Source organism: Notolepis coatsorum, assembly GCF_963971535.1.
Source record: "Notolepis coatsorum genome assembly, chromosome: 1".
Classification (NCBI taxonomy): domain Eukaryota; kingdom Metazoa; phylum Chordata; class Actinopteri; order Aulopiformes; family Paralepididae; genus Notolepis; species Notolepis coatsorum.
The window spans coordinates 83331521-83354067 of NC_140165.1; the positions used below are offsets into that span (position 1 = coordinate 83331521).

The 22547-nt window shown below is 47.7% G+C and overlaps 1 protein-coding gene across 3 annotated transcripts in view; it reads right to left on the minus strand.

Annotated features, from left to right (window-relative positions):
- The window catches only part of camta2 (calmodulin binding transcription activator 2), a 208073-nt gene that overhangs the window by 47595 nt on the left and 137931 nt on the right, over window positions 1-22547 (minus strand). For all 3 annotated transcript variants that reach the window (XM_084332709.1, XM_084332710.1, XM_084332708.1), the window contains exons 15-16: window positions 5625-5827; window positions 4598-4676 (exon numbers count right to left, since the gene is read on the minus strand). In XM_084332709.1, coding sequence (XP_084188835.1) covers window positions 4598-4676; window positions 5625-5827 — 282 coding nt within the window. The remainder of the gene's footprint in view (window positions 1-4597; window positions 4677-5624; window positions 5828-22547) is intronic.

The window sequence follows — 22547 nt, forward strand, 5'->3', positions numbered from 1 at the left end:
ACAGACCCACTACTAGACCGTCTGCTCGCCCTAAACCAAGGCTGTGCTACAGACCTGCTACTAGACTGTCTGCTCGCCCTAAACCAAGACTGTGCTACAGACCCACTACTAGACTGTCTGCTCGCCCTAAACCAAGGCTGTGTTACAGACCTGCTACTAGACTGTCTGCTCGCCCTAAACCAAGACTGTGCTACAGACCCACTACTAGACTGTCTGCTCGCCCTAAACCAAGGCTGTGCTACAGACGGACCGCCTCGGGACCGGACGCGTGTAGTCTTTTACCAACAAACTTGCATTTTTCCGCGATCTGATTGGCCACTGACGTTTCTGGTCATGTGACATCTGCGGCAATCGCGTGACGCCTGTTTCTATCACTGGTTAAGCTTAGGCACTCTTTCGAAGTTGGTTAAGGTTAGAGTTTGTCTTTAGAGCAGGGCGATAGAACACCAGCCCTGATTCCAAACTCTAACCTTAACCAACTTCGAAAGAGTCGCCTAAGCTTAACGAGTGATAGAACTAGGCGTTAGGTAGTTTGCAGGCTGTTAGAGGCGGAAATAGGCGCAGAAACAGGCGTCACGCGATTGGCGCAGATGTCACATGACCAGAAACGTCAGTGGCCAATCAGATCGCGGAAATGCAAGTTTGTTGGTAAAAAACTAGACGCGGACCGGACGCCAAGCCACTGCCGTGGAGCCGGTCAGATGTCCAATTCTGTAGCCTCGACAATCTGGTGCCAAATTTGGTATATATTTTTATCATACCGAGAGTGTCCTAATTTAAGTTAGAGAGCCACTGTTATGTTTCACTGTTATTTAAATCGTCTATTTTATGTGCTACCGTGAGTAGAAGTACAGAGGTGCAATTACTACTGTAGAATTTAGTCAGGGCAGACAAGAGGATCACGTTACTAAATTCTAAACTGTAAGGCAGTGTATGCTATTCTTTTTTGTCATTGCTATGCTGCTAATTTCTTAATTCTTATACTGTTACACTCTTATAATTCTTTTGTACTACTTTGTGTTGATGCTGCTGCGAGGCGAAGGAGCCAAGAAACTAACAATTTCACTTTTCTATACTGTAAAAGGAGAGGGATGTGACAATTAACACTTTGATTGCCGTTCACGTAGAACTACATTTCTGTCGCCCGATCGTTGAGTGCCGGAAACGTAGATCTACGTTTCTGTCACGGTATTTCTTTTATTATCTATTGCCATTCATAATTCAGCGGGGCACCTTGTGCATACTGTTCTGAGTGTGTCTGAGCTGCCAGACAGTCTTATACCGCCCTCTAACGCCTTCCGGCATTATTGCACCCCGTTAGAAACGGGTTAGTTTATTTTCTCTACCGAGCTGCGGCATGGGGGCGGGTCCTAAACACTCCGGCAAAACACACGCTTGTAGGGATGGTTTGGACTACTGACCCCGCCCGCCCGTTGAAGTGCAATGCCCAACAACGTCGGGGACAGGATCGCTGTGGATAACTGGAATTGCGATGAGATTATTGGATTCTTTTTTTTGCATTACTTCAGAGACCAGGTAAGGACACCATATATGAAAGCTTGCGTTGATCTGATATTTATTTCTACAGCTATTGAAGCGATCTGTGTTTTATGTGTATGACTGTGTGCCGTTGGGTTGCAGGGGGGGGGGGAGGGGGTGCGGCGGTCTAAATCACATCGATGCTGAACAGCAAAACAAAAGAGATGATTGTGGACTTCAGGAGGTCGGGGGTCAGGGACTACAGCCCCCTCAGCATCGACGGGGCACCGGTTGAGAGAGTGAACAGTTTCAAGTACCTCGGAGTCCACATATCCGAGGACTTGACATGGACCACACACATTGACAGTGTTGTGAAGAAGGCACGGCAACGCCTCTACTTCCTCAGGCGCCTAAGGAAGTTCCAAGTCAGTCAGAAGATCCTTAAGAACTTCTACTCATGCACAATAGAGAGCATCCTGACTGGCAATATCACCTCCTGGTTTGGGAATAGCACTGCACAAGACCGTAGCAGACTACAGAGAGTGGCCCGTTCAGCCGAACGCACAATTGGAGGAGGGCTTCCCACTCTCCAGAACATTTACAACAAGCGGTGCATGGGTAAGGCTAAGATAATTATCAAAGACTCCAGCCACCCAAACAACTGCCTCTTTGAACTGCTGCGGTCAGGCAAGCGATGCCGGAGTCTCATGGCAAGCACAGAAAGACTCAGAAGAAGCTTCTATCCCCAGGCCATCAGGATGCTCAACAATTTAAATAACACTATGTAACAACCATCAAATGCACTCACAGCATACACATCCACACGCACACACTCACTTAAACAAACAACTCACTGCAGCACCCACTTTACACACTTTAGAATACCTAAACACACTTTATATTTATTGGTAAAGAATTTGCACTACAACCCATACCTCATTACACCTTACTGTAAATTGTACCTAAATTGTACCTCATCCCATTTCTGCTTTGCACTATATAGTATATTGTATATTAGTATATTGTATGGTAACTCAGTTACTTCTACTCTGCATTGAACATTGTACATACATACTGAACACTTGTGTCCACGTGCGTGACTTCTATTTTTTACTTGCTATACTTATTTTATTTTATACTTATCTATTTTTGTCTAGCACAGTCTCTGGAGCGTAACAGAAAGAAGCATTTTGTATAAAAGTATTCTGTACTTCTGTATGACAACTAATAAAGAAACTTTAACTTGATCTAGCGTTGATTTCAGGAAGATCCGATAATCAGGTGAAAAATGACAACGTGTTTATTGAATTACACAAAAATGCTGTTTTCGTGTATTTTCCCTGGAATTGCTCAGAAGCGGCCGGACTATGTTCATATTCAAAACGGTATAAAACTGAAATGTACGGAGGAAAAAATAATCTGTTTTTTGCACGTTGACCAGAAGCAGCTCAATGAGACTAGACGGCGTCATTAGACCCATAGCTATACTATAAAATATAGGTTTAGCTCTACAAACTACAACTACGTTTACATGGGGTTAATGGACGGCAAGGCCAAGAATATATATTTTTTTATACTTTATACTATACTAAAATACTAGGTCTTGTGGCATGTTTTAGTTAAGACATCCCCATTTCATGTAAATTCAGTTGAATTGCAACTCTGCATTGAGTTCGACCTAGATAGATAGACTGTGCATTCAATATGCAGTGCCCATCACATCCAGAGACCACAGACTATAAAATGAGAAGGATCACTGTGGTAGTTTTGAATGGGGAAATCTGTAACACAAAATATGGCGGCAACAACAAAGAATTGCTGCAAAAGAAACATAAATTAGTTGTTTAAATATTTATACTAATTAAAAATATCGATATTTATCGATAATTTGGTCCCGATTTATCTATTCTTCCAAATGGCATATCATCTCAGCCTTAGTGACAATAAAGGTGATTTGATTTTGATTTAGATATTTCAATCACACCTAGCAAAACAACGTATGAACTTCAGAAGAGATTGATAATCTTGTTGATAATCCGATTCATAATCGAACGCTCCGGAACATTAATCGGTGGTGCCGCAAGCTTTCTGGACCCAACAGTACTCAGCGGTCCAAACCAATCAATGATTATAGAGTATAATCTAACCTCTCAAAATGGGGCTAGTTTTCTTTTAGTTTTTGAAGATTGCAAGCCTGAAGTCTTATGTAGTACAGGTCCAAAGTTTATAAATATCCCACGGAAAATGAATGTTTTACAAAGGTTTTTGTAACGTGTGTTGTAACTCGAGACCTGAAGCACGTAATAGGTTGAGTGTGGTGGCGATCGAAAGGCGGCAAATTCAACTTTCGAACGGTGTATTGGAGCCGGCTGACGAGCACGAAGTTCTGCGAGTGTGTGACGGCCCGCATAATTTGGATGATTATCCAAAATGGCCGTCCGCTGCCATTCATTTCGATGCTCTAGTCAAAACAATGGACTTCTTCGACTTCTTGTGTCACCTTCCCCCACTCTCAGCCCTCGTCTGGGATCACTTTCGGAGCAAACGCTCCTTGGCTACAACGGTGGTCAATCATTTTCACCATCAGCAGTTCAGGACCACTCACAACCGGAAGTGGTCACTCATCAGAACGGCTTGTCAAATGACGCTCGCCGGATGTTTCGCCTTGTAACTCGAGAATGGAATCACACAATAGGTTGAGTGTGGCGATGATCAAAAGGCGTCGAATTCCACTTTCCAACAATGTATTGGTTGATCGGCGAAAACGCAGCCCGGAGCCGACAGACGAGAGCAAAGTGCAATGCAAATGCAAACGTAATCATTCGAAAATAGAACGTTGCTGTTTTACCCCAGTGTAACCATGGCCTAAGAGGCTAATTGATACAAGGTCATGAATAAGTTCTTGATACCACTAGGGGCAGAGTGGCTAACCACGAGTGAGTGAGAGACATTGGTGATCATGGATTACGTCTACGTCATCTCTCTCTCTCTCTCTCTCTCTCTCTCTCTCTCTCTCTCTCTCTCTCTCTCTCTCTCTCTCTCTCTCTCTCTCTCTCTCTCTCTCTCTCTCTCTCTCTCATCTCTCTCTCTCTCTCTCTCTCCTCTCTCTCTCTCTTACCAGAGGAGTACAGGAGAAGTGATCTACGTTGAGAGGATCCACCTCCTGCTCCAGATCCAGACTGTCACTGTTAAAACTCCTAGAGAGAGAGACATAGGGAGAGAGAGAGAGAGAGAGAGGGAGAGAGAGAGAAGCATAGGGAGAGAGAGAGAGAGAGAGAGAGAGAGAGAGAGAGAGAGAGAGAGAGAGAGAGAGAGAGAGAGAGGCAAAGGGAGAGGAAGAGAGAAAGAGAGAGAGACATATGGAGGGAGAGAGCGAGAGATGCAAAGGGAAGGTTTATTTATAAAGCCAGTAGATGTGTGTATCTACCTCCAGTGTACCAGGGTGTGTATTAGGTGTGTGTATCTACCTCCAGTGTACCAGGGTGTGTATTAGGTGTGTGTATCTACCTCCAGTGTACCAGGGTGTGTATTAAGTGTGTGTATCTACCTCCAGTGTACCAGGGTGTGTATTACGTGTGTGTATCTACCTCTAGTGTATCAGGGTGTGTATTACGTGTGTGTATCTACCTCCAGTGTACCAGGGTGTGTATTACGTGTGTGTATCTACCTCAGTGTACCAGGGTGTGTATTAGGTGTGTGTATCTACCTCCAGTGTACCATGGTGTGTATTAGGTGTGTGTATCTACCTCAGTGTACCAGGGTGTGTATTAGGTGTGTGTATCTACCTCCAGTGTACCAGGGTGTGTATTAGGTGTGTGTATCTACCTCCAGTGTACCAGGGTGTGTATTAAGTGTGTGTATTTACCTCCAGTGTACCAGGGTGTGTATTAGGTGTGTGTATCTACCTCTAGTGTATCAGGGTGTGTATTAGGTGTGTGTATCTACCTCCAGTGTACCAGGGTGTGTATTAAGTGTGTGTATCTACCTCCAGTGTACCAGGGTGTGTATTACGTGTGTGTATCTACCTCCAGTGTACCAGGGTGTGTATTACGTGTGTGTATCTACCTCCAGTGTACCAGGGTGTGTATTAAGTGTGTGTATTTACCTCCAGTGTACCAGGGTGTCTATTAGGTGTGTGTATCTACCTCCAGTGTACCAGGGTGTGTATTAGGTGTGTGTATCCCTGTGCAGCGGCCAGGTGGAGCAGCGTCATTCCTCTGTGTCTGACGGAATGATGAAGCCTCTCTTCTCCTCCTCCTCCTCCTCCTCCTCCTCCTCCTCCCCACCTTCCGCCCTCCATCATCCGCTCACACACTCCTACAATCCGACGCTCAAACCACTGAGATGACTGGAGAGAGAGAGAGAGAGAGAGAGAGAGAGAGAGAGAGAGAGAGAGAGAGGGGCAGAGAGAGAAAGAGAGTGCGAGAGAAAGAGAGATGAGGGGGCAGAGAGAGAGAGAGAGAGAAAGGAGGGGGCAGAGAGAGATAGAGTTAGAGAGAGAGAGAGAGAGAGAGAGAGAGAGAGAGAGAGAGAGAGAGAGAGAGAGAGAGAGAGAGAGAGAGAGAGAGAGAGAGAGAGAGAGAGAGAGAGAGAGAGAGAGAGAGAGGGAGGAGGGGGCAGAGAGATAGAGGGGGGTAGAGACAGAGGGATAAAAGAGGAGGGGCAAAGAGAGAGGAGGGGCAGAGAGGGAGAGAGAGAGGAGGGGGCAGAGAGGAGAGAGAGAGAGAGAGAGAGAGAGAGAGAGAGAGAGAGAGAGAGAGAGAGAGAGAGACAGAAGGAGAGATGGAATCAAATGAAACATGAATTCTTCAGGGTTAGGTTCTCATCATATCAGATCACATGAGATCATTCTGTACAACAAGTAAACATGTTCTATGAATACAGAAAGTGGATTCCCCCCCCACTGCGGGCGCTCGTCACCAACACGTGAGACACCGGTATCGAATCCGGCTGTCAGCGTTGCCTCCGGCTTGGGCCGGCCGTCATACTGACTCAATTGGCGGAATCAGCGGGAGGGGAGTCGATGGGTGGTAATCTGGTCGTTGTAAACAGTGACTCCTACAGTTGGTCAGGGCGCCTGCACAGTGAGGGAGGGAGATGTCGAGGTAGTGTGAGCCTCCCACACATTACACCTCGCCAATGAGAGTCCGCGCTGGCAGGTGAAAAGAAGTGGCTGGCTGACTCTGCATGTATCGGAGGGGACATGCGATAGATTCTTAATCCCTCCCTACGAGCGACCAGTTTAGGAATTGGCACGACTAAAATTGGGATGGGAGAAAAACTGAAAAAGTGGATAAAAAAATAAAAATAAAAGTGGATTCCCCCAATTCAAATATTAATCTGTCACTGTTTCCATCAACGTGAGCCGCCACTAGTGGTAGAGAATGTTTAGAAGCCCTCCATGTTGGAAGAAACATATAATTGTTGATATGTGAAATATATCACATACATATCAATATATGTGAAATATAACAGCAAACATTTATAATTTGATGTCTTGTTATTACTGGATCTTGTAAACAAGTCACAGTGGAACAGTAATATCAGGCTGTTCCAGTGTTTTACCTGCTCTACCGCTGCACAGAAATTAGGCATTTTCTTTCAAAAGTGGTTACCAATGGTTACAGGCAGCCATGTTGGAAGAGAGACAACTACGGAAACATTCTGTGGCAAGGCCTCTACTGACAGGAAATGATCATCATCATTATCAGCAAGCAAACTGTCATTTCCGTTAAAATGTTGAATTGAAGTAAATTGATCCCGACCCTGCAACCATCCTATAGAGGCCACTGTGAGTCCCCTGGACCTCAGATTGAGAAGCACAGTGACTGAGGCTGAGCTACTCCATACAGTCAACAGGTTAAATACTGCTGACTTCATTATAGACAAAACACACACTGAGAGTCTGACTCTGTCTCTCTCTCTCTCTGTCTCTCTCTCTCTCTCCGTCTCTCTCGTCCCTTCTCACCTTCTCTCCTTTCACCCCCCCCTCCCTCCCACCAGCTGGTAGGAAACATTACATTCATACCTCACACACAGACACGCACATGCACACACACAGACACACACTCAAAATACATACACTACACACACAATCTCTCTCTGCCCCTCCCTCTAGTTTTTCCTCCAGGAGTTTCCTTGGTAAGAAGAACAGAACTCTTCAGGGTTAGTTATAATAAAATAACACCTTTAGGGTTATAATAAAATAACACCTTAGGGTTATAGTTATAATAAAATAACACCTTTAGAGTTATAATAAAATAACACCTTTAGGGTTAGCGTTATAATAAATTAACACCTTTAGAGTTATAATAAAATAACACCTTTAGGGTTAGTGTAACTGAGGGGTACAATTCCCTGACTGTATTGATAAGTATGGTATCATTAAACCACTACCGCTTTATGTACTTTAATTACTGGCCATACAGTACACGATATATGAATATGATGAACACTTCCCACAATGAAATCGGTTCCACACAAAGGTATAATCAAGTATTTAATGGAGCAAAGGGTACATAATATACTTTACATTATTCTTTGAATGCACTTGTAAGGCAAAGGAATATGCGTAGGCAAATCAACACTGAATGTCCATTCTCTGGTTACGCAGGAGGTAATTATACAACCTGAATCTTAGGGAATTATATCTATGGTACACTAGTAATATAGCGGGAGATACTGGAAGGGGTTCCCCCTGGTTGTAAGCCAGCAGGGGTAGAAGATCTGTCGGTAGTAGAACGTCTGGTCAACGATGACTAAGGAGACTCCAGGTACAGGAGCCGGTGCAGTAGCCTCTTGATCCACAGACGAATACAGCTATTCTCCGTAGACTGTAGCTCCACAGTGAAGAAAGCTAGTCGGCCTCAGGCTCTCTGAGGCGCCGACTCGACTTGACTCCTTGCGGGGTAAATCCAACACGTGCAGGCGTCGGCGATTATCCGCTCCATAAATCACAGGACCAAAGCAAATATATTCCAGCCGCAAAGGGCTATGTAGTCGTCGGGTAGATTAATCCAGTGTACATGTCCATACGGTTCTCGTCTAGGTCTCCTCGGGTGAAAGCGCCATGTGGTCAGCCCAGCCTGGATAAGAACTCTAGCTAATACGAGGAAGCGTTGGAGATGCTGGTCACTGTAGAACTTTAGCCGCACGATACACTATACACAAATAGACTATTATTGACTTAATAGAAATATGTCGCACTCTACGGTATAGCGCCAAACTCTGACAATTCAGTTGCTAATTCGCACGCGGTCTCAATGCTCTATTCTGGGGCCAAACAGGCCATACTTCACCGCACGTTGTATCGTGGGTGAGGCTTCAACTTATTGGTAACATACTAAAGGCTAAGAAGGGGCTTCTATATTCACCTGCGCCGTATTTATACGCACGGTGGACAAACTAGTACCAATCTCATTTCTGTCGCGTATCCCTGGGCAAGGCCGGGCATGTCCAGACACGTCTTGACGGTGACTTTGAACCTGACTCCGGAGGCCGGTCCCTGGCGCCGGTGGACCGCTGTCCAATAGGAGAATGAAATATTATGGTCTGGGCTAAAGGGATATTCCGTGTATATGTACAAGGAATATACAGGGGATATCAAACGATATACAAATACTATGCAATATATATCAATAAATAAATATATATATTCGGTTTAATCTGATCCTTTGTAACAGTTAGAGTTATAATACCACCTTTAGAGTTATAATAAAATAACACCTTTAGGGTTAGAGTTATAATAAAATAACACCTTTAGAGTTATAATAAAATAACACCTTTAGGGTTAAAGTTATAATAAATTAACACCTTTAGAGTTATAATAAAATAACACCTTTAGGGTTAGCGTTATAATAAATTAACACCTTTAGAGTTATAATAAAATAACACCTTTAGGGTTAGCGTTATAATAAAATAACACCTTTAGCATTATAATAAAATAACACCTTTAGAGTTATAATAAAATAACACCTTTAGAGTTATAATAAAATAACACCTTTAGGGTTAGAGTTATAATAAATTAACACCTTTAGATTTATAATAAAATAACACCTTTAGAGTTATAATAAAATAACACCTTTAGAGTTATAATAAAATAACACATTTAGAGTTATAATAAAATAACACCTTTAGGGTTATAATAAAATAACACCTTTAGGGTTAGAGTTATAATAAAATAACACCTTTTGGGTTAGAGTTATAATAAAATAACACCTTTAGAGTTATAATAAAAGAATACATTTAGAGTTATAATAAAATAACACCTTTAGGGTTATCATAAAATAACACCTTTAGGGTTATAATAAAATAACACCTTTAGGGTTAGAGTTATAATAAAATAACACCATTAGGGTTAGAGTTATAATAAAATAACACCTTTTGGGTTAGAGTTATAATAAAATAATACATTTAGAGTTATAATAAAATAACACCTTTAGGGTTATAATAAAATAACACCTTTAGGGTTAGAGTTATAATAAAATAACACCATTAGGGTTAGAGTTATAATAAAATAACACCTTTTGGGTTAGAGTTATAATAAAATAACACCTTTTGGGTTAGAGTTATAATAAAATAATACATTTAGAGTTATAATAAAATAACACCTTTAGGGTTATAATAAAATAACACCTTTAGGGTTATAATAAAATAACACCTTTAGGGGTAGAGTTATAATAAAATAACACATTTGGAGTTATAATAAAATAACACATTTGGAGTTATAATAAAATAACACCTTTAGAGTTATAATAAAATAACACCTTAATGGTTAGAGTTATAATCAAATAACACCTTTAGGGTTAGAGTTATAATCAAATAACACCTTTAGGGTTAGAGTTATAATAAAATAACACCTTTAGGGTTAGAGTTATAATAAAATAACACCTTTAGAGTTATAATAAAATAACACCTTTTGGGTTAGAGTTATAATAAAATAACACCTTTAGAGTTATAATAAAATAATACATTTAGAGTTATAATAAAATAACACCTTTAGGGTTATCATAAAATAACACCTTTAGGGTTATAATAAAATAACACCTTTAGGGTTATTGTTACAAAGGGTCAGATTAAACCGAATATATGTATTTATTGATTGATATATATTGCATAATATTTGTATATCGTTTGATATCCCTTGTGTATTCTTTGTACATATACACGGAATATCCCTTTAACCTACTACAGACCATAATATTTCGTTCTCTTATTGGATAGCGTGCCACCAGCGCCAGTGTCTTACCCCCAGAGTCGAGTTCAAAGCTACCGTCAAGGCTTGTCTCAACATGCCCGGTTCTGCCCAGGACTACGAGACAGGAATAAGGCTGGTACTAGTTTGTTCCCCCAACATATAAATATGGCGCAGGTGAATACAGAAGTAGTTCAGTCCGCAGTTCAGTTCGAGTTCGAGTTACCCAAGTGAAGCCTCACCCACTATGCAACGTGCGGTGAAGTAGGGCTCGTATTGCCCCAAGATAGAGTCTTGTTTATCCTAATACGTTTGTTCAACGTATCGTTCGCTCCTTACTAGTAAAAGCCTTCATCACGAGTCAACGACCAAGTGAAGTGAGCAACAGTGTGTCTAAATAGAGCACTTATAGCCGCGTGCGAATAGGATAGTAAGAGTATCGGAGCTTGGTTGAATGACGTCAAGTTCAACTTGGTTGGTGTGAAGTACCGCGCACCGGAGGATCTACACCGGTGAATGCAGACCCCCTTTCTGACTGGATTATTATTATTGCTTTGGACCAGGCTGTTAGAGCGGAGAAGAATCGTCTACACCCACTGCTGTGGGACCTGCCCGTGAGGAGCATCATTCGAGCCCGTCTCTATTGGAGAGGCTGACCGGCTTCCACCTGTGCTGCACGCATACTGGGATTACAGTCGCTGCCTTTCGTCTGCTGAGCAGGGAGTAATATACCGCCTCCGGGAGCCTATTGAGTCCCCGCTGACCCAGACTTTGCATTAGAGCATTGCCTCCCCCTGCTGGCTTACAACCGGTGGAACCCCCCTACTAGTATCCCCTAGATATAATTCCTAATATTCAAGTTGTATTATTATCTCATGCGTAGTATGAGAATGGACATTCATTATTGATTTGCCTACGCACATTCCTTTGCCTTACAAGTGCATTCCAGTAAAGTATATTATGTATTCTTGCTGCTAATAAATACTTAAAGACAACTTTGTGTAGAACCGATTCATTGTGGGGAAGTGTTCATCATCATATACTTGTGTACGGTATGGCCAGTATAATGTACATAAGACGTTAGTGGTTTAATGATACCATACTTGATTAATACAGTCAGGGAATTGTACCCCTCAGTTACAATTGGTCCTTCGAGCCGGAGAAGAATTAGCGTAATATTAATATAATATTAATATTAACATGGCCGATGATGAACACTCCACAAACGGTTCTCCTAAGCTAGATCGCCCGCAGCGCAGACGGCAGCCACCTCCCTATCTAGAGGCATACACTGTCAGTCCAATACCTAGCTTTAAAGGGAAGTTAAATACGGATAGTAAAATTATGTCCAACCCTACCGAACAGGCTACCCCGCCAGTAGAGACCCTAGTGGGTTCTAACGTAACTGACCAAGCTCACAGGGGGGACCAGGAGGGACATGACATGACTTTACCCCCCGACAACGCCAACGGGACAGTCCCCGGAGAGCTCCAGGATAAAGAAAGCCCTCCCGGGACGGAACCCGACCCACCAAAAGAAGAGACGCGCACCCAGGAGATGGATCTCCTCGGTACGCGACAGGAGAACGGATCTCCAACGAGTACTGCCGGGAGCCGATCGCCTCGACCGGCGTCTTCCCCCAGCGAGGCGGACAAGATGCTGGCGCAGGCACTCATCGCCACCCTGGCAGCCTCCACCGAACGCGATCGACTTCAAGCGCAACCGCGAACATTCTGCAACCGAGCGAGAGCGCTTCCAGGCGCAACAAAGGAGTGAAGACGACCGCATAAGACTGGAGACCAGACGCCTTCAGACGGAAGAGAACATTGAAAGAAGCCGCGCCGATGCACAGCACGCCGCCGCCAATGCACAGCGCGACGTCGCAAATGCACAGCTCCACGCCGCCCATGCCAGCGCCAATGCCCAGCGCGACGCCGCCAACGCACAGCGCGACGCTGCCCAGGCCAGCGCCAATGCGCAGCGCGACGCCGCCAATGCCCAGCGCGAAGCAGCGCGCGACGCAGCCCATGCCCAGCGCGAGGCAGAGCGCGACCGGCTGCAGGCGGAGCTGATGGACAAATTGGTTGCCATGGCGACACCCCCTCTCTCCGCACGGAGCTCCCGGAGATCGTCACGACAAGGGTCTAGGACACATTCCCCTACCCGACCAAGCGACCCGGGACCCCGCCAACAGGAGGATCCTGTCCACGTCTCCGAACCCCCTCCCCGGCCGGTCCATACGAGACCCAGCAACCGGGAAGAACCGGACCACACCGAGAGACTGAACAGAAGACTCCAGGTCCTAGCAGAGGAAGAGGAGGAGGAAGAGGAGGAATGTCAAGCCGACCAGCAGCAACGTACTCTGGCCCAGGAGGCCCAGTACAGCCCCGACCAGCAGCAACGTACTCTGGACCAGGAGGTCCAGTACAGCCCAGAAGTCAGCCCCGAGGCCCTGCGCTACAAACCCCCGACTCAACTCACGGGTGAGTTTGACGCACCGCCAGCCCCGAGGAACAGCACCTGGGTACCCGGCCCTTGGTACCCACCAAGTACCAGCCCAAGACGACACGTAAGAGGAGACTCGCCTAGGAGGCCTCTCCCCCAACGCTCACCGATGTGCCAGTCATCCATGGCATCGTACCTTGGCACACCGACGTTCCCGGACTTCACACACGAGAACAGAGCACAGTACACAGAGCTACGAATGTGCTTAGAGACTATGCTGTCCGACGTACCAGATGAACAGTACAAGTATGCTATCCTACTCAAGCACCTGAAGGTGCCCAGAGCGCACAATATAGCGCTGGCATATTCCAGCTCTACTACCCCATACACCGCGGCTCTAGTAGCCCTCGACCAACGTTATGGACGCATATGGGACTATGTGATACAGGAGATAAGAGACATTGACCGTCTCCCCCCAGCCAGAGACAACAGAGCATTAGATGACCTCTCTATCAAGGTACAGTCCCTGGTAGGGATGCTGGGGTCCCAAAAGGAAAAGGGTATCTATGAACTGTACGCTAACTCTAATGTAGAGAGGATACTAGAGAAGCTCCCTCCCGCCCGACAAGAGCGCTTCAGGCGGCAGAGAGACCACCGCGACCCCAACGGTCCAGAGGCATCCCTCCTAGACCTATCTGAGTTCCTCGCCAGGGAGGTCAGTAGCCTACGACTCGACACGTTCGTATGGAGTGGACCAAGCCCAAGACTCGGACCTCGGGGATCAACAGATAACCGTCGGTTGGTGACCGTTATGCACCAAGCCGAATCAGTACCGCAGCACAGGAACCACAACACCCCCTCGACGAAAGAGGACCAGTGGAAGATTGAGTGCCAGTACTGTGAGGGAGAACATCGGCTGTACCAATGCGACACTTTCGGGAAGCTGACCACGGACGAGGTGAGTCAGTGGATCAAGGACCACCGCCGCTGCTTCCGCTGCGCGCGCAGCCACCTAGCAGCTGAGTGCCGCTTGAAGAAGAAGTGCAGCAGGTGCGGTGGCACCCACCTGGAGGTCCTGCATGACATCAACAGGCGTCAGCCAGGACAACAGAGTGGGCCCGTCGCGGTAATGTACCATGCCGAGGCGGTGGCACCAGTACCGAAGAGCCACCAGACCGCTCCCTACTGTACCTACTGCGACGGCGGACACTGGCTGGCACAGTGCGCCGAATATAAGACACTGAACCCCGTCCAGGTTGACCAGTGGCGTGAGGCGGCCCAGGCGGGCGCCGCTTACCGCGCAGCACTGTGCGGAGCCCACCAGAAGACCACAGGACAACAGAGTGGGCCCGTCGCGGTAATGTACCATGCCGAGGCGGTGGCACCAGCACCAAAGTTCCACCAGACCGCTCCCTGGTGTCCCGACTGCTACAGCAGACACTGGGAGTCACGGTGCGACTCGCACCATATAGATTCTGTGTCACCACAGACAGGTGACAACCCCCCCGAGACAGGAGTGCTCCACATAGACCCCAAGCAGAGCGGGACCCCCCGAGTGCTCCTCAAAGTGGTCAGAGTGCTCCTGAGCTACGAGGACAAGGTCCTGGACACTTACGCCGTCCTGGACGATGGGTCTGAAAAGACTCTCCTCCTCGCTTCCGCAGCAGCCCAGTTGGGCCTGCGGGGTGTCAAAGATACCATGACCATACGCACCATCAGAAGGGACCAGAAGACCATAAAAGGTGAAAGGGTCTCCTTCAAGATAGCAGCGGTGGACCAGCCCGAGAAGCAGTATAGTATAACCAACGTCTTCACCAGCCACGACATAGGCTTGTCTCAGTACACCTACCCCATCCCACAGCTGATGGCTAAGTATGTGCACCTACGTCAACTACCTATACCGCTTATCGACGGCGCCACACCGACCCTGCTCATCGGCTCCGACCACGCGGACCTCATTCTCCCAATTGAGGCGGCCCACATTGGACCCAAAGGATGCCCAGTCGCGGTTCAGACCCGACTGGGATGGACGCTCCAGGGCCCCCTCTACGGACTTGACAGTCAACCCACGTCTACACGCTGCCTACACACAAAGGCGAGCGACACCGGCCACTCCCTCGTACAGCAGAGGCTATTGACATTAAGCGAGAGGCCCGTGAGAGAACCGTGGGCACCAGAGGGAGTTCGGAACTCCACCCCCCTCAGCTGCGCTTCAGACGTAGCTGACCTCGAACCCAGCACCCCAAGCGACTCCTTGACGGGGCGGCCGGGACCGGCCCCTCCTCAGACGGGGTACAGAGCAAACAAGAGAAACAGACGGAGGAGGAGGAGGCACAGCCAAGCACAGATCAAAGCAGTCTCAGGCCCGCTTCCTCCTAAGCCCCCCTTCATCCCGTCCAGTCGTCATGACCATAGACCAGTCACTACCCCGAGCTGCGTGGCCGGCCGGCCGCGTAAGCAAAGTGACCACTGGTGCCGACGGAAAGGTCAGAGTGGCAGAAGTGCTCGTCCAAGGGCGGACATACGACGACCCGTGGCGAGGCTGATAGAGTCGCCAAGGCTCCCCGACTCGCTTAATGACGACCATGACCCCTGACTTTGTGAACTGCCTACCCTCACAACGGACATTGAGTAGTGGACAGTGCGGTTAATCTGTCTCTGCTTAGCTAATTAGGTGGGACTAATTAGGAGGCGGCTGTTACAAAGGGTCAGATTAAACCGAATATATGTATTTATTGATTGATATATATTGCATAATATTTGTATATCGTTTGATATCCCTTGTGTATTCTTTGTACATATACACGGAATATCCCTTTAACCTACTACAGACCATAATATTTCGTTCTCTTATTGGATAGCGTGCCACCAGCGCCAGTGTCTTACCCCCAGAGTCGAGTTCAAAGCTACCGTCAAGGCTTGTCTCAACATGCCCGGTTCTGCCCAGGACTACGAGACAGGAATAAGGCTGGTACTAGTTTGTTCCCCCAACATATAAATATGGCGCAGGTGAATACAGAAGTAGTTCAGTCCGCAGTTCAGTTCGAGTTCGAGTTACCCAAGTGAAGCCTCACCCACTATGCAACGTGCGGTGAAGTAGGGCTCGTATTGCCCCAAGATAGAGTCTTGTTTATCCTAATACGTTTGTTCAACGTATCGTTCGCTCCTTACTAGTAAAAGCCTTCATCACGAGTCAACGACCAAGTGAAGTGAGCAACAGTGTGTCTAAATAGAGCACTTATAGCCGCGTGCGAATAGGATAGTAAGAGTATCGGAGCTTGGTTGAATGACGTCAAGTTCAACTTGGTTGGTGTGAAGTACCGCGCACCGGAGGATCTACACCGGTGAATGCAGACCCCCTTTCCGACTGGATTATTATTATTGCTTTGGACCAGGCTGTTAGAGCGGAGAAGAATCGTCTACACCCACTGCTGTGGGACCTGCCCGTGAGGAGCATCATTCGAGCCTGTCTCTATTGGAGAGGCTGACCGGCTTCCACCTGTGCTGCACGCATACTGGGATTACAGTCGCTGCCTTTCGTCTGCTGAGCAGGGAGTAATATACCGCCTCCGGGAGCCTATTGAGTCCCCGCTGACCCAGATTTTGCATTAGAGCATTGCCTCCCCCTGCTGGCTTACAACCGGTGGAACCCCCCTACCAGTATCCCCTAGATATAATTCCTAATATTCAAGTTGTATTATTATCTCATGCGTAGTATGAGAATGGACATTCATTATTGATTTGCCTACGCACATTCCTTTGCCTTACAAGTGCATTCCAGTAAAGTATATTATGTATTCTTGCTGCTAATAAATACTTAAAGACAACTTTGTGTAGAACCGATTCATTGTGGGGAAGTGTTCATCATCATATACTTGTGTACGGTATGGCCAGTATAATGTACATAAGACGGTAGTGGTTTAATGATACCATACTTGATTAATACAGTCAGGGAATTGTACCCCTCAGTTACAGTTATAATAAAATAACACCTTTAGGGTTAGAGTTATAATAAAATAACACCATTAGGGTTAGAGTTATAATAAAATAACACCTTTTGGGTTAGAGTTATAATAAAATAACACCTTTTGGGTTAGAGTTATAATAAAATAATACATTTAGAGTTATAATAAAATAACACCTTTAGGGTTATAATAAAATAACACCTTTAGGGTTATATTAAAATAACACCATTAGGGTTAGAGTTATAATAAAATAACACCTTTTGGGTTAGAGTTATTGTTGTGAAGGGCCAGATTAAACCGAATATATATATTTATTTATATATATATATTTAATTGTATTTGTATATTCTCTAATATTCCCTGATATCCCTTGTATATTCCTTGTACAATATGCATTGAATATCCATTCTAGCCTACTGAACATCCCATAATAGTCTCCATTCTACTATTGGTCGAGACCTTGGTGCCAGGCTGCCATACCCCTCAGACCCAGTTCAAACGTACCGCTCAACATGTACGAACAAGTCCTAGTTCCGCGTAGGAATCTGGCTACCGCACCACTAAAGGGACTATTTGTTCATAGTGCGTATATATACTGCGCTACTAAAGTAGGACTTCCTTTTCAGTCCAGTTTCTTACCCTCCAATAGAGTCACAGACGTAAAGCCTCCCCGCGACGCCACGTGTGGGAGTAAGGCCAAGTTCGCCTACCATCGGTATTGAGACATCGTGTATATTAATATTTGAATAGTCATATTTGGCACTATATCGTCGAGTTGGACGTAGTCTATTAAGCTAATAATAGTCTGTTAATATATAGTGCTTCGTACGGTGAGAATACTACCGTAGTCAGTACCCCATCGTTTCGGGCAGAGAACTGGCTGCTTATCCAGGGTGGTTGACCCCACGTGAAGCTGCACCCGAGGAGCCCCAGAGCCGACGAGCGAGTGGACCTGTATACCGGATTATTCTACCGACGACAGCCCGCCTTCCCCAGCACGGATTATGCTTTGTATACGTTGATTATTCCATGGATAAAGACCCCCGACACTGCCGTGTGTTGGAACCCCCCCCCCCCCCTGGAGAGGACGCAAGGTGAGGAGACGCTCTGCAAGACGAGGTCGCTTCACGTCTCTCCTCCGTGGACCGGAGGACGCCGGCCCACAAAGAGTCCACCTGCTTTCATCTGTGGTCCAAGGATCGCCGGCGCATTGAACGGCACTACAGTGGGTTCACCTGGGATACCCTTGGCCGGATGAGGCAGCCGGATTCTACCCCCCCCCCTTCCTACTCCTGTCGGCTTACAAGCGACCGGATTAACCCCCCCTAGTGTATCCAGTATATAATCATTGAAGTATCATTGCTGTTATTCCTTAATTATTCCAGGTCGTATATGTACCACCTGCGCCTTCAGAGATTGGACATTCTCTATTGATATACCGACGAATACTCTTGCCATAAAAGTGCATACTAATTCCCATTCATAAATGTGATTGATTTGATTAAGTGCTTGCTCTACACACCATCGCTGTGTAGAAATAAAGACCTATTTCTAATTCGTACATTTGTGTTGGATCCGTTTCATCTACGTGACAGTGTTCATCATAATATATTTATGCCGAGTACTGGGTGGCCGAATATTAAGTACAAAGGTAGTGGTAGTAAGTATCATATCTAGTAATACAGTCAGGGAATTGTACCCCTCAGTTACAATTGGTCCTTCGAGCCGGATGGTAATCAGTGTAATATTAATATAGTGTTATTAATATTGAAATGGCCTATGATGAACACTCCACGAAACGATCCTCCTAACCAACGCCCGCAGCGCGAACGACGGCTCCCTCAGTACTTAGAGGCTTACGCTGTCAGTCAACAACCTAGTCTTCTACTAACAGTAAACGCGGTAAAACTAGAAAGTAAAAGTATGTCTAACCCCAACGCCCAGACTACCCCGACCATAGAGGCCCCTACGGGTTCTAATGTAACTGACCAAGTTCACGGTGGGGACCAGTGGGAACCAGACATGACTTTACACCCCGCCAGTACTGAAGAAGTAGTCCCCGATGAGTCCCGGGAGGAATACAACGCTACCGAGAGAGAACTCGGCACGGAAGAAGACGGGGAGAGCACCGTGGAGATAGAGCTCCAAGGCTCCGCAAGGAGTACCCCGAGGGAAGGCTCCCCTATACAACCGCCTTCTCCCAGCGAGGCAGAGAGGACCCTACAGCAGGCCTTCCTCATCAGCCTGAACGCCGCTGCTGAACGCGACCGACTGCAGATCCAGCAGCGGAGCGAAGAAGAGCATATACGTCTAGAAATAAGACGCATTCAGAGGGAAGAGAATGTGGCCCGAGACCGAGCAGACAGCCAGCGAGCAGCTGCTGGTGCTCTACGGGACGCAGAGCGCGACAGACAGCAAGCGCAACTAATAGAACAGCTGATCAGACGGACAACACCCTCTCCCTCCGCCAGAGGCTCCAGGAACTCGTCTAGACACACCTCCAGGGCGGCATCCCCTAGCCGAGTAAACAACCCTGAACTTGACCAACAGACGAGGTCTATACCCCCCACAGACCACCTCCCCCCACCGGTCCAAGCGAGACCTAGCAACCGGGAAGGAGCAGCATATCCTGTGGAGAGGCTAAACCAGAGACTACAAGCACTGGATGACCTAACTGAAGACGAAGAGGAAGAGGAGGAGAACCACGCCCGACGACAGCACAGTACTCTACCGGACCGGGAGGTCCGGTACAGCCCAGGCTATACTCCCGCGGAGCTGCGCTACAGACCCCCGACTCTATACCCGGGTGAGCACGACGCACGACCCGCACCGAGGAACAGCACCTGGACAAGCGGGCCATGGTACACTGCCGGTACCAGCCCATACCAAGGAGCGGGAGGAGACTCGCCTAGGAGGCCTCTCCCCCAACGCTCGCCGATGTATCCACAGTCAGCGTCATACATTGGCACGCCTATGGTACCCGACTTCACCCAAGAGAACCGGGCCCAGTATACAGAACTCCGCATGTGTCTGGAGACCATGTTGGTGGATGTATTGGATGAACGCCACAAATACGCAATCCTACTGAAGCACTTAAAGGTACCCCGCGCACATAATATAGCGCTCGCCTACGCGACTTCCACCACCCCATACACAGCAGCGCTGGTAGCATTGGACCAGAGGTATGGGCGCATATGGGATTACGTGATCCAGGAGATCCGACACATCGACCGCTTACCCCCAGCAATAGACAATCGAGCACTGGACGACCTGTCCATCAGAGTGCAGTCCCTGGTAGGGATGTTGGGAGCGCAGAGAGAGAAGGGGAGGCATGAACTTTACGCCAACTCAAATGTGGAAAGGATCTTGGAGAAACTGCCGCCCGCTCGACAGGAGCGTTTTAGGCGGCAGAGGGACCACCGAGAACCGAATGGCCCCGAACCGAACCTCCTCGATCTAGCAGACTTCCTGGCGAGAGAAGTCAGCAGCCTACGGCTAGATACATTCGGACGGAGCACCCCTGGCTCCAGAGAAGGAACCAGACGACTAAATGATGGAAGAAGATCGGTGACTGTGATGCACCAATCGGAGTCAGTACCGAGCAGCAGGAGCCACAGTACCCCCTCCAGAACGGAGAAGTGGAAGATAGTGTGCCCCTACTGTGAGAAAGAACACTGGCTAGCGCAATGTGACTCCTTCCCCAAGCTGAACGCGGAGGAAGCAAGTCAATGGATAAAGTCCAACAAGCGCTGTTTTCGCTGTGCGCGCTCACACATGGCAGCCGAATGCCGCTTAAAGAAAAGGTGCACCAAGTGCGATGGAGCCCATCTGGACATACTTCACGACAGTAACAGACGGCGCCCTTCACCCGCACCATCCAGCAGCAAAGCGAGCGTCATGTACATCGATCCCGCCAGCAGCAGTGGAGCCCGAGTACTCCTAAAAGTAGTGCGTGTGACACTAAGCTACCAGAATAAAGTCCTGGACACTTACGCTGTCCTCGATGACGGGTCAGAGAAGACCCTTCTGCTCGCCTCCGCTGCGGCCCAGCTAGGGCTGCGGGGAAGCGAAACCCAAATGACAATTCGGACAATAAGACGAGATTTGAAGACGATAAAGGGCGAGAATGTCTCATTCTCTATCGCAGCAAGCGGCCAGCCTGAGCGACGGTACCAGATTACAGACGCTTTCACCAGCCAAGAAATAGGACTGTCGCGGTACACATACCCCGTCGCCAAGCTGATGGAGAAATATGTACATCTGTGCAAGTTACCGATCCCGCTCATAGACAATGCTATCCCGCCCTGTTGATAGGCTCCGACCATGCAGACCTCATTGTCCCGATAGACCGGGTTCATACCGGACCCCGAGGCTGTCCTGCAGCAGTCGAGACCCGTTTGGGATGGACTCTCCAAGGCCCGCTCGCCAAATCTCTCAACCGAAGTACAGCCACTAGATGTCTCCACTCCCGAGTCACAGAGGGAGAAACCGCACTCCTGCAACACGTAGAGCGGTTATGGACCTTGGAACAAATGCCCTTTAAGAACGGAAAGAAAGACATTCGCTCTAAAGATGACATTTACGCCATTCACCTCCTCGAGACAGGGACCAAGAGAGTCCCGGTCAACGGCGTGTTGAGATACGCCACGCCACTCCTGCGGCGAGAAGGAATGCCTACTTTCCACGCCAAGACAGACGCCACAGAACGGTACCTGCTGAACACGGAGCGGCGCTTAGCCAAGAACCCCGCCCAAGAGAGTGTATACCGCGCTGAGATTGAGAAGCTCATCACAGCGGGACACGTCACCAAGATGGACATTAAAGAGGCTGACCAGACCACTGAATCGTGGTACGTGCCTCACCACAAGGTCCATCACAACGGTAAAGACCGCATAGTATTTAACTGCAGCTACCAGATCGGATCCCAAAATCTGAATAAAGAGTTACTGCCCGGTCCCACACTCGGCCCCTCCCTACTCGGCGTTCTACTCCGCTTCCGCCAGGAAAGGGTGGCCATCAGCGGGGACATTAAAGGAATGTTCCTGCAGGTGAGATTAGTAGAGGAGGACAAGCCCCTGTTACGGTTCCTATGGAGAGAGAAGCCAGGAGATGAGCACCCAGCCATCTACCAATGGGAAGTCCTCCCCTTCGGAACGACGTGCAGCCCCTGCTGTGCTACATTTGCACTACAGAAACATGTAGCAGAGGACCCAGCAGCGGACGAAGAGGTCCGACACAGCGTAAAGAACAGCTTCTACGTAGACAACTGTCTACAAAGCCTTTCAACCCAGGAAGAAGCCGAGGCTCTCCTGATTAAACTCCGCGCCTCATTGATCAAAGGCGGCTTTGATCTCAGGCAGTGGGCCAGCAGCGATCCGCAAGTACTGCGCAGCCTCTCCTCCGAGGACAAGGCAGCCAGCAGCGAGACCTGGATGGCTACAATCCCGGGAGAAGCCCAGGAGATG